Source organism: Mytilus galloprovincialis, chromosome 3, assembly GCF_965363235.1.
Source record: "Mytilus galloprovincialis chromosome 3, xbMytGall1.hap1.1, whole genome shotgun sequence".
Taxonomy (NCBI): Eukaryota; Metazoa; Mollusca; class Bivalvia; order Mytilida; family Mytilidae; genus Mytilus; species Mytilus galloprovincialis.
In genome coordinates, this window is record NC_134840.1 from 85,903,479 (window position 1) to 85,917,213 (window position 13,735).

General features: G+C 34.1%; 2 protein-coding genes across 2 annotated transcripts in view; one reads left to right on the forward strand and one right to left on the reverse strand.

Annotated features, from left to right (window-relative positions):
* The window catches only part of LOC143069227 (interferon-induced protein 44-like), a 90,274-nt gene extending 89,971 nt beyond the window's left edge, over positions 1 to 303 (reverse strand). The window contains exon 1 of the mRNA XM_076243759.1: positions 272 to 303. The gene's annotated coding sequence lies outside the window, so the exon portion shown is untranslated. The remainder of the gene's footprint in view (positions 1 to 271) is intronic.
* Positions 304 to 458: 155 nt separating this feature from the next.
* LOC143069228 (uncharacterized) lies at positions 459 to 11,411 on the forward strand. Its single transcript, XM_076243760.1, has 6 exons — positions 459 to 545; positions 1,149 to 1,217; positions 3,545 to 3,595; positions 5,297 to 7,247; positions 9,903 to 10,124; positions 11,175 to 11,411. The coding sequence occupies exons 3-6, from the start codon at positions 3,548 to 3,550 to the stop codon at positions 11,384 to 11,386; spliced, it is 2,433 nt and encodes an 810-aa protein (XP_076099875.1). The 5' UTR covers positions 459 to 545; positions 1,149 to 1,217; positions 3,545 to 3,547; the 3' UTR covers positions 11,387 to 11,411.
* The last annotated feature ends 2,324 nt before the right edge of the window (positions 11,412 to 13,735 follow it).

Genomic DNA, 13,735 nt, shown 5'->3' on the forward strand with positions numbered 1-13,735 from the left:
AACAGATATAGTGAGAATGGAGACGACAAATGCGTCAAATAGACAACATTCCAACCAAAGAGCTACCAGAAAACAGTACAGGGTCAGTGGGTTTTCAACACTGCGAGAAAATATCACCCACGAGGGTAGACTTCAGCTTAATACCAGATCATCAACTGGTAAACTTTTACAATTATAATCATGAAGAAAAAAAAATCTAAAATAAAATTCAAAAAGGGAAAGGATGAAAATTGCGTAGATAGATGTGGATAAAGATTTAAATCGCACTAACCTGAAGGGCGTATCTAACCTACCTAAAAGAAGTTAATACTGTAGATACTAAAATGAACTTTATACAGAATGATGTTAAGAAATCAATATACTATTCATAAGGATAACTAACAAAGTTTATCTATATTTTTACAATATACACAGTTATATCATTAGTACTGCTGTTAAACATTAAGATTACAGATAAAGTGACTGATGAGTAGTACAAACTGTACGATGTATTAAATGAAGGTTACGTCACACGCAAAGCATACAGTGAAATTCTTTTGGAAAGTGTACGTATATGTGTTTCGTTTTTATCATTTTTTTTCTTTTCCCGTTTATGATTTAAATACTCAGAGGAGGGCGAACAGGATTTTTGCTTTAATTTGATTATTGATAAATAAAAAAAACAGATAAGGAACATTTTGACTTGAGTCGGTTAGATTAGTCAACGAATGTAAATAAGTACGAGGTTTTAAATTATTTAAATAATATCTGCATTTTATACTCTTATTTCCAAATCAAACCATGAGAAGATGAGATGCATGGAATTTAGGCAAGGTACCATGTCCAAACCTCCAGCTGCTGTGACAAGAATATGCGTTTAATTGCCTCTGTTGATTTTTAAAAAGTACCACCAAATCCCAAAATTTTGTGTCAGTTCTCGTTTCTCGTTTTGTTTATATAGATTAGACCGTTGGTTTTCCCGTTTGAATGGTTTTACACTAGTAATTTTGGGGCCCTTTATAGCTTGTTGTTCGGTGTGAGCCAAGGCTCCGTGTTGAAGGCCGTACTTTAACCTATAATGGTTTAATTTTTAAATTGTTATTTGGATGGAGAGTTGTCTCATTGGCACTCACACCACATCTTCCTATATCTATTATTTTTATTTTTAGTTTGTGCCACATTACATTGAAAGTGATCAAACCCGAATTGGTAGAAGATCTGATATCAGCAATTTGAAGGTAATGTATCTTGTTTCATTTATGACTTATAACCTTGATAACGACATATTTGTTGATGCTGCAGGCAGTATTGATTCAAAATATTACGATAACTATTGAACTATAACGGACGAATTCGAGATTTAGGGTAAATAAATCTAGCAAAAACATTGCATGTTGAATTGATATGATAAAAATGGAAACTGTAAACAGTAATGTTTTTGTGCGTCAAATGTCTTCCTGTAAAAAATAACCAGGTAGTTTTGAGTGATATCAAGTGACTTAGCAGATTTTTTTTATTCACTTTGACCACTCTTTTCTACGCATGTTATGAAATACCACAAACACACATGTACACAAATTCAAGATCTATTGACTTAGGATTTTGAGTGAGCATCAAATATAAATGGTTGTTCTCCTTTTTCTCATAGTGTGCGAGTTAAGTAGTTGAACTTCTCTGGTTATATTAGACATTCAAGCGCCAGTAAAATATTGAGTATAATTTACAACAGTAATAAAGGAGGGACGAAAGATAACAAAATGACAGTCAAATTCATAGAGAGAAAACAAATGACAAAGCAATGGCTAAAAAAGTAAAAGACAAACTGACAAATAATGGTACACAAAACACAACATAGAAAACTAAGACTAAGCAAAAACAACACCCACACCAAAAACTGGGGGTGATCTCAGTTGCTCCGGGGGGGGGGGGGGGGTTAGACATATCCTGCTCCACATGTGGCAGCCGTCGTGTTGCTTATTTTATAACAAAGCCGGTAGATAGTCTATCACTGAACTAGTATACTAGTATATATATTTGTATAGGGGCCAGCTGAAGAACGCCTCCGGGTGCGGGAATTTCTCGCTGCATTGAAGACCTGTTGGTGAACTTCTGCTGTTGTCTGCTTTATGGTCGGGTTGTTGTCTCTTTGACACATTTCCCATTTTCATTCACAATTTTAATTCGGTAGGACACATTCGTGAAAAGGGAAGGGGATTGTAGTTACGACATAAGGAACATATCTGATATCATCTGTGTAACGATTATTCCATAACGGTCAACCTGATGGCGACCGTTAATTTACGAAGACATGATTTCAACTTCAACATTTGAAACTCTTGATTTAATAGTTTTCTTGTGAGCAGTAATCCTATATCAAGAAGATTGTGATAGGAAATACAAGCCCGAGAATATCGTATCAATTGAGAGATATATACTCCGTATGCAAGTGCTGTTTGGGTTCCTCCCAATTATATAGGAAAAATACTTGTATCTACGTTTGACATTCTTTTTATGAAGGAAAGCAATACCTACTCTTTCAATTAGATAATACCGACTCTTAATAACTTGTTGAAATACATATATCTACATTGCCGAAATCATACTTATACTAGTTAACTAATACTTAAGCATGCATAATTTTAGTCTATATTCAATCAATCTGACATTAAAAATCGATAGAACTTGTGCTGAAACCAGCGATTTATTCACAGATCTATAAAATTTATTTAACTACATAGCCAAATATTTTGAGATTACTGATTATTTTTGGGCTCTGGGTTACTATGCATTTGCGATGGAACATGGGCTCGGCCAAAGATTTAAAATGATAAATGTTTTTTTTCTCGAGTTAGAATATTTTTATTTTTTTTCTACATAGTGTGCTTTTTTCTATTGTTCTTTATCGTTTGGTATATTTTTAGTCAGGGTCTCGCCTGTTAGTAATGATAAAAAATATGATGATTATAGAATTATGATAATAGCACAAATGATAATAACATTAAAGGCAAAAGTAGTATACCGTGTTCGAAAGTAATAAATCGATCGAGAGTAAACAAATCCGAGTTACAAACTAAAACTGAGGTGAAAATATCAACTACAAGCGGAAAACAACAAAACGACGGAAACACGGAAGTGCAACAAAAACACAAAACGACAATGCCACACACACAATAACGCAGTATAAGATAACAACAGCCATTTTCCTGACTTGGTACAGGACATTTTAAGACAAAATAATGGGTCGAACCTGGTTTTGCGGCTAGGTTAACCTTGTGCTGCTTATGCCAACGTTAAATATAACACTGCTAATTTCACTTTTATCTCGTATAAAGAAGTGTAATTTTCTGCTCTCAACCATTAAAATAAATATAAAGCCAACTTCTACACCCAAATCATAAATGTTAACTAAAACAAATGATTTCAAAATTAAACAAAATATACAATCACGGTTTTTTGTCACAGGCTTGGTTAGATGCAACTGTAGCTAACCGATGTGCCAATTTCTTCAATCTGTTTTTGATATAAAAACCCATGGTGACCATGATTGGCCATGTTATTTTTGCAGGATATGGAAGGCATAAATGATGAGCTGATTGAGAAAGAACAAGCAAATAAGGTTAACATTTTTATAGTTCTTACAATTTAAATGATAAGAATGATGTAGTTAAAAAGAATTAAACTATATAACGAATGATAAAAACAATTGCAGATCTTTTTACATTAAATTTCTCAATAATTACATTAGATGTATGTTTCATTATAATACGTTATTCTGATTGGCTAATTGCACATCACATGTTATTCCGTAAGCAATTGCATGAGACAATAACATTTCATTCATGATGACACGAGGTCCCACAATAAAGTGCACAGGTGAATGTAAAAATTAAACTTCATGAAAATCGTGTTTTTATAATCCTAGCTAAAAAATGTAATTATAAGTATTGAATGCTTCTTTTTGTACCTTTATAGGGTTCCGCGCTTCATACAAAATGTACTTCGGTCAACGCTTTTACACCCCAATAAATTTACAAAAAGAAGCATTCAATTCTTAAATAAATTAATAAGAAGCTAATAGCAGTTTACTTCAAGTAAATATTGGTAACATATCATATGTTTCTTTATACTGATTCATAATATATTTGGTTTCTATATAATAATGTATAAAATAAGAAAGAAAAGACCTCATATAAAATTACCCTCATCTTGTTAAAATGACAACACCATCACAAAAAAAAACAACTACGACAAACAAACACAAATAACTACATCCTTCTTTTTGGATTTACGCTAGTTCGGGTTTTTGTACATTTTTAAAACGTTTGTAGTGCCAATTTGTAAGCATTTTGCTGCAGTTGCATGAAACAAGTTTAATTAGAGTCATGCGTCTAAAGCGGTTTTCAAAACCGCTGAAACACAAATACTTGAAGACAAGGAACTCATAATCATATAGAATCATCATGAGTAGTAACAAGCCTTTATCATTCAAAACTAACAACTGCATGACAAATCAACCAAACACAGAGCAAAACGAGCATCACCGAAAAAGGGGGCTATATCAGATGCTCAAGAAGTACCCGACTCGTTTGGTATTCGATAGCTTTTAGCTTCTACGCAGACTTTATTTGGCATCACCAGTGTCTGAGCAAAACGTTGTTGAACTTATTATTTAAAAGAACGTTTCGTCTTTTATTCAAGAACACATGTTCAAAAGTGCCAAGGCCTTGCTGATAAATATACCGTATCACATTCACAATTAATACATTATAGTCTTGAGGTATAGATGAGATAACGGACATTTAATTACTAAATTTTGCTTTACAAAATTTTGCAAACCATGCTTAAATTAAGAAGGATATTTTCCTTATACAATGCATTGATTCCTTGTCCGGCTGTGGCTATACTTGTTGTTCTAGTTTGTGAATACGCTACTAATTTTTTTATAGTAGTTAATTTTGGATTTTTAAATATTTCGAACTCGAGCATAACTGACGAGTATTTTTTGTAATCACAATCCTGTCCTTTTTTGTAAAATGTGACATCATGCAATGAGACATATCACTTGCAGCGAATCAAATTATAAATGATCAAGACAAAGGTTGTCACATATGAAGCAGAATTTGTATACCCCTCCGGAGCACCTACCCAACCCCCTCCATAACCTTTTTCACCTTATTATTTGGATTCGAAATGCTCACTCTAGGCTTTATATTTTGCGATTGGTAGATATTCAAAAATTGATATGATACATATACAAGAAGTTTAACATACAACAATGTTTTATGGGTTACTACATTTTTATGATTATATTTAACAGAAGCGTCTGGCATATTCAATATCGCAACTCACAGATGCATTAAAAGATCAAAATAGAATTATCAACACATTCAAGAACACAAATGAAAAACTTCGGACAGAAAATGAGGAGCTAAAAAATAGATATACTGATCTTAAACAGCATATTGACGCCAATATGATAAATAAAGAATCAACGGAAACATCAACGTCATCATCGAAGGAAGCATCGAAGGAAGCCTTAACGGAAACATCAACGGAACTTCAGGCATCGAATGGAACCTTAACAGAAACATCAACAGAAGCATCAACAGAAGCATCAACAGAAGCATCAACAGAAGCATCGAAGGAAGCATGTGAAAAAACATCCAAGGAGGCATCGAAGGAAGCCTTAACGGAAACATCAACTGAATCATCAAAGGAGGCATCAAAGGTTACATCAACAGAAGCATCAAATAAAACATCGTATGAAACCTTAACGGAAATGTTAACAAAAGCTTCGAAGGAAGCATCAAAGGAAGCCTTAACTGAAACATTAACGAAAGCATCAAAGGAAGCGTCGAAAGAAGCCTTAACTGAAACATTAACAGAAAAATCAAAGGAAGCATCAAAGAAAGCTTCAACGGACACATCAACGGAAGCATCAAAGGAAGCATCAATGGAAGACTTAACGGAAACATCAACGGAAGCATCAGAGGAAGCATCGAATGAAGGCTTAACGGAAACATCAACGGAAGCATCAGATGAAGCATCGAAGGAAGCCTTAACGGACACGTCAACGGAAGCATCAAAGGAAGCATCAATGGAAGGCTTAACGGTAACATCAACGGAAGCATCAGAGGAAGCATCGAAGGAAGGCTTAACGGAAACTTTAACGAAAGCATCAAAGGAAGCGTCGAAAGAAGCCTTAACTGAAACATTAACAGAAAATTCAAAGGAAGCATCAAAGAAAGCCTTAACGGACACATCAACGGAAGCATCAAAGGAAGCCTTAACGGACACATCAACGAACGCATCGAGGGAAGCATCAATGGAATGCTCAACGGAAACATCAACGGAAGCATCAGAGGAAGCATCGAAGGAAGGCTTAACGGAAACATTAACGGAAGCATCAGAGGTAGCATCGAAGGAAGCCTTAACGGACACATTAACGGAAGCATCAAAGGAAGCATCAATGGAAGGCTTAACGGAAACATCAACGGAAGCATCAGAGGAAGCATCGAAGGAAGCCTTAACGGAAACATCAACGGAAGCATCGAAGGAAGCCTTATCGGAAACATCGACGGAAGCATCAACGGACGCATCAACAAAAACATCAACGAAAGCATTAAATAAAGCACCAACAGAAGCATCACAGGAAGCATCGACGGAAGCTTCAATGGAAGCATCAAATGAAACCTTAACGGGATCATCAACAGAAGCATCAAAGGAAGCCTTAACAGAAACAACAAAGGAAAAATCAAAGGAAGCATCGAAGGAAGCATCAACGGAAGCATCAAAGGAAGCATCAAAGGAAGCTTCTAAGGAAGCATCGAAGGAAGCTTCAATGGAAACATCAACGGAAGCATCAATGGAACCATCAACGAAAGCATCAAAAGAAGCCTTAACGGAAACATCGACGGAAGCATCAATGGAAGCAATGAAGAAAGCACCAACGGAAGCATCAAATCTAAAAGGAATAAAAGTGATCCCTGATGCGCAAAGACAAACGACGGAAACAAAAATCAGATTAGATGAACCTGAACATACAATTCAACTAATGAAGACGGAAATTGAAGAAAAAGAACGAAAAATAAATCGACTGGACACCAAACTGTCAGAATTAACCAGAAAAAATAAAGAGTTGGTGACATTAATTGAAACAGATTGTAGAAAATTTGACACTTTACAAAGAAAAGCGAATAGTATTGAGAAAGAAAGAGATGAATTACAGCTAAGGATTGATTCGTGGTTTTCACAGAAGAACTCGACAGGTAATACTATACTGAGTGCCTATGAAAACTCAACACTTGGTTTTTCAAAAATAAAATTTATATTAGAAATGATAATCTTTCAAAATTAATTGTTTTTAAAAATTAATTATTCTAACAATAGATCGATATCAAACAAAAATGTTTCATTGTCATCTTTCAGAGGCTATAGGTAAACGAAAGATCCAATGTCGAATTATCAACTCACATTCCTAACAAAACATGTTACAACCCTGTTGTGCAGCGCAATCTCGACAGCGCCGTGGAATTAATCATCCCGGACGGTAAATGTGATCCCAAGGAATGTTGTTGCACTTGTCCCGCATATCAAACTCAAGCTGACTTTATGATATTGGTGGTGGTTTTCGTCGTCTAAACCATGTCCAATCTGATGCAAAATGTTCTCGATTGGACCCAAATCGTGTGAAACACATGACGTTTGGCCAAAAAGGGTGCCAAATGTCTAAGTAACCACCACTGACGGTTTTTTGGTTCACAATGAATGATTTTTGGTCTACAGAACTCGATATTAACGCCTTACGTCCGTTTATATGTCCCTAAAAGACTTTGGTGCTCTTTAACAATTTCTGCGCAAATGGTGCTTTACTGAAATTTCTCCAAAGGATCTACCGTGACCACCATTGAACTCTAGTGACCTGTGTACACCCATCAGAGTCAATATCGAATATGTTTAAGACCAAATGTATCGGTCTGGCTGAGCGTTTCTTGCTTTTTGTACCCCGGGATGTCTTTTTTCATTAAATGATCCATTTTGGTTGAATTTATGGATGATTTGAGTTATTGTTGAGGCTACAACTTCAGTCTGCTTGTAATTGTATGTAGTGAGAGGCTTCATTGGATCATGTACAAAACTGCATGTCGCTGGTTGTCAGAAAGTCCTGGCATTTACTCAGATGTTAGTCAAGCTTTAAATGACGAAATCGTGAAAATGGTGCGTATGTTGAAAAGCGGTGAACTCGGTTTATGTCCGTTCAAAAGAACCCTTACTTGGCAATTGTTCCAAAAATCACTCAACCGTAAAGTTATCGTCAATTGTCTTATAAGTCATTTAAAACTAACTATACAAAGTTCTAATATAAATAAAATAAAAATTATAAGATTTTTTTTTAAAAACAAAAGTGTTGCGTTTTCATCATCTTCGCTAGCCAAGGGTTACGATCTACTCCCGCTCTCTTCGCGTGAACAGAGCGCGAAGATGCGTTTTCATTGGCACTCAGTATATATTATCGCTATTTAGAAATTTGTCCCGCCTGACCTTTCTTAAAGATTCGTTTGTATCATATATCTGGTCTTGGTATTTTGACTGAGTGTTGTAGAGTTTTGTTCACCAGACGATACAAAATACTGAGCCATTTTAAGTAGAGAAAAATTAAGATAAAACAGTCTGTATTCATGTTTCCTCTAGGGTAGATTTGGTCTATATACCAGCTTTGATATGTGCGTGGTATTACTATAAATTTTCACTTCACTATGAACATCAAAATGAATTATTTTGTAAAAATGTTTCCGTTCTCCATTTGATCTGTACATTTATACATAACAACAAAATTATTGTGATTTACTTATGTATAATTATATATTATTGCCAATGGTGGATTTTTTTTTGTTGAAGCTTACTTGTTTTTGTTTTTCTGGTATTGTTTCACATTTTACAGCGATATGATACTGTCTCTTTTATCATTCATCCCTTATTTTTTTTATTTTGAATATACATTGTATCATAGATCAAATGTATTTGTTCAGTGTAAGTTCACATGTATTAATATATCTTTAATTGAGTTCAGCTATTAAAATGATAAAACCTGCTGCAATTATTTGCATTTGTCTTAAGTAAGGAAACGGAAGTTCAGTTTTTGTCGTTCGGTTGATGCGGTTCATAAGAGTTTCTCGTTTCTAGTTTTTTTTCTTTTATAGACGTTGGTTTTCCCATTTAAATGGTTTTACGCTAGTAATTTTTGGGGGCCTTTATAGCTTACTGTTCGGTGTGAGCCAATGCTTCGTGTTGAAGACCGTACTTTGACCTATTATGGTTTACTTTTATACATTGCACTCCGGCATACCACATCTACTTATATATATGTACAACCATTTTTATCGCGAACTTTTTCAAAATCTACAGCCCGTAATTTCAGCAAAAATCAATGGAGCGGAAAAAAGGAACACTTCATCTGTAACTCGTAATTGTAAACTCACATACAAAAAAATGCTCTATATGTCTGAGATTACTATAAAATGTGTCAGAGTTATCTCAGATTATGTGAAGGCTTGGAAAAAAGTACTTCTTCATGAATGTTTAAGAATGTCGGGATGACGGATAATGGAAATTCTTTTCAGTCATCTCTTTCTAACGCTTTTAATCACATAAAAAATTAGTACAGATTATTCTTACTTTCCGACAACAAAGGTAGGCATGTTATACACAATATTGTGGATAAATAAATATAGATTAACAAGTTTTAGTGGGGTTGACAGCTAAGGAATCGAAATTTCACGGAATTTCGCGACCGGTGACACTTTTCAAAACTGCGAGTTAAGTACCTTGTGTTATATACATAAGCATGTTACTTTTTTGTAGGCATTTTCACAGACAAGTGCCTGTTGTTTAAAAGCAGTTAAAAGCGACTATTTATATTGTAGTGAAAATTCAGATGTACGCAGCTGTTAAAAAAGAACTATGTGATCAGATGATGACCGAGTTGGAAGGAATGTTACGTACACAATTGGAATTAAAGCACATTCCAATAAATGTTGAAAAACATAAAGAACCTCCTCCAGACAGTACAGTTCCTTTAATAGTCATGTGTTTCAATGCTTCCCGTCTTGGTTCCGATGTGAATTACGCTATAGATAATATTGATCGTAAGTATCATATAGTAACACTTAAGTTACATGTATATTTCATTATAGAAGTTACTTTGATTGGCTAACAGCAATCTTGCGTCATTCTGAAATTAAACTTTATATAAAAATGAAATGTAAAATTCATGGTGACACACGCACCAACAATAGAGTGCATAGACAAATAGTAGAAAACTTGATAGGAACCGTATTTTCATGACCCTAGATAAAGAATATGTATTTGTAAGTATTGATAAACATAAACAGGATTGAAACTTTAATTTGTGTGTTCGAAAGACGTTAGTTTCATCTACAAAAGACTCATTTGTGACACTCGAATAAAAAAAAGCTAAAAAGTTCAAATACAGTACGAAGTTGAAGAACATTGAGGACTAAACATTCCTTACAGTTACTTATGCCTGTTGCAAGGCAAAATGTATGTTCCTATCCAATATACCCTCATTTATCAATGGTAGTTAACATTTCCCCGACCATCATCCCGGATGGTCTCATTAATTACAAAACCTACCTATTTCATTTATTGTGAACTTGTTCTCGTCCTAATCATGCATGCAATATTTGCCACTGGACGTTAAGCAACCAACAATCAATCAATCAATCAACTGAGTGTTGCAAACTGTTGTCCTTCCTATGGTTATCATTAATATCATGGCTTTGTGTCATTTCGACTTCTAGTGTTTTATTTCTCCTTGGTACCTTCATTCATGTATTCAACATGGAAACATAATCAATCATATTATGTTTTTAAAACAGTGCAGATTTATGGCTTCAGCATCTATTACAACTTGGATCAAATATTCTAAAATTTGGACGGGTGTAACTTTTGGTATTGATGTTGGATCTCGAGCAAACATTCTAAATGTTTTGCTCATGGAATTTGGTATTATACGTTAAAAGTTACGTCACAACATACAATAACATTTACTTGCAAGCTCAACTTTACCATTGATTTATAAACGAAATTATTCTTTTAAAAAAAAATGTTGGTTCACCTTTAGTCAGACATTACAACCCGATTTATTTTTACCATTAAATGCAACCCTTTTGCAGGTTCCAGAACTATAGCTGTAGTCGTCCTACACCACAAGGAATACCACGCCTTACCTAAACAGCCAAGTGAGAGGTTACTGATAGGGAGGGACTATAAACATATTGGAGCTATAATAGACATTGCTTACCTAACGCATAAGGGAATATATCCTTGTGATATGAATGAAAACTCATTAGATAGACTAGTCAACTTCATAACCACTAATTCATGATATATAGTTACTTATGAATAAATTTGAACTAATCAAAATAATATATATAATACAGCCTGACTTGTAAAACGCAAACAATTAGTATGTGAGTCTAGAATCAATACAACGATGAATTCTAAAATCTGGTAAAAGGTATCGATAGTTTACCAATGCTTGAATTTCATTAATTTCTGAAATTTATTAGACGTCGATAATTTTCAAAAAATTATAAAATATTCGGGTTTTTTTCTATTGATTATATAAAGTTGGACAATAGTTACATCACTTTCCCTATGAAAGGTATTTACTTTTAAACGGAGAAAATAATTGCTCAAGTTTGTGTTGCTATTATAACAGAACAAGACTGTGTCATAAAAAAAATCATTCTATGAAAAAAACGTAATTGAAATTCATGAAATTAACAATTTATATCACTATCACGCTTAATCTACACTCTGTACTTTCTGTTCTTCGGGTTGTTTTAGTTTTCTTTTTGATTTTCAAATACTTTGGCCACCGGAATCTGGCGCAGATAAATTGTCACCGTTTATGTTATTACAGACAACATTGCTGTTAAAAATATAGTAGGAGTTTACTATTTGTACTAAAAGAGGGACGAGAGATACCAGAAGGACAGTCAAACTCATAAATCGAAAATAAACTAACAACGCCATGGCTAAAACTGAAAAAAGACAAACAGGCAAACAATAGTACACATGACACAACATAGAATACAAAGAATAAGCCACACAAAGCCCACAAAAAACTAGGGGTGATCTCAGGTGCTCCGGAAGGGTAAGCAGATCCTGATCCACATGTGTCACCCGTCGTGTTGCTTATGCGATAACAAATCCGGTAAATAGTCTAATTCGGTAGGTCACATTCATGAAAAGTAAGGTCGATTAAAAAATAAATAAATATAAGTGATATACAAACTTCATGTAATTTGTATTTAAATAAGAAGACGTGGAATGATTGCCAATGGAAAGATTATCACACAACGATTAAAAGACAAGACGTGTATAAAAATACTGACTACCATGCAGTCCTCTACAACAAACCCATGCCGTTATGTTAATTTTACTTCTAAAAAAGAGCTGGAAGATACCAAAGGGACAATCAAACTCATTATTGGAATACGAACCGACATCGACATGGCAAAAAAATGAATAACACAACATAGAAATCTGACGGGTGTGCAATATGAAACAAAACTTAAAAATGTGGTCAGGAATGGTAAATAGATTTAGATTCTGATGTAGCATCCGTTGTGTTCCTTCTGTTAGTACATGTTTGATGATATTTTCAGTCTGTGATGTCACACTAGGAAAAAAGAAGTCGGGTTTGTGGTTTCGACAACTGGATTTTATGCATCGTTATATTTAAAATAGACATTCAATACCTATCAACAAATTCGTGATTCCGTTCGTAAACTTTTCGAAGGAATGAATTTGGCCGTTTTACAACTTGGAACCCTTGGTGTTATAATAACTTTCTTGTAAGCAGTGATCCTTTATCGATGAAATCTCAAGCTCTGAAATAGTTTATCACATGGGAGACATTCAATGTATCATATACCGAGTGGCTTGTCAGGAATATGACAACTGTTTTCATTCGTTCCGTTCCTTCATGTTCGTTGATATTGTCGAGGATTGGATTTTGGCAGGTTTTATAGACTTTCTTTCCCTTTTTGAATACATTAATACTTTATTACTTCATATGCATATGCTGAGACAGTGTTGCTATATAGAATTGATAACATTACAATTGGGAAGCTAAAATCTTTTTTTTTTGTCGCAAAGTTTTGTTCTTAATCCAAACTTTTTGTCAATTTCTTGACATTGCTAGTTTCAAAGGATTTGTTTTTAAAGTGTATTTAAACATCGACTATTTCGCTGAAAAGAAAATAATTAACAAAAAATATGTTACTATTTTGATATAAAAATTAAAATTTTAAATAGAATAACAAATCTTTATACTTCATATAAAATGAAATAAAAAAAATTGTTTTTTAATTAAAGAAAATGTGAAATGTTTGTCTATTTATCATGTCCTATGGTGTTGGCGCTCAAATGTACCAATATGCATTTTTGAAGTTTTTACCCAAATGTCCTATGCCCAATAAATCCTCAATCCAGTAGTTAGAAATTAGACTTATCATTTGACAGCAGCTATTTAAAATACCTTGTCATCTTTTAGGAATTTTGGTCTTCAATGCTCTTCAACTTCGTCCTTTATTTGGCCTTTTTAACTTTTTTGGATTCGAGCGTCACTGATGAGTCTTTTGTAGACGAAACGCGCGTCTGGCGTATATACTAAATTTAGTCCTGGTATCTACGATGAGTTTATATTTAATGGCATTTAATCCAG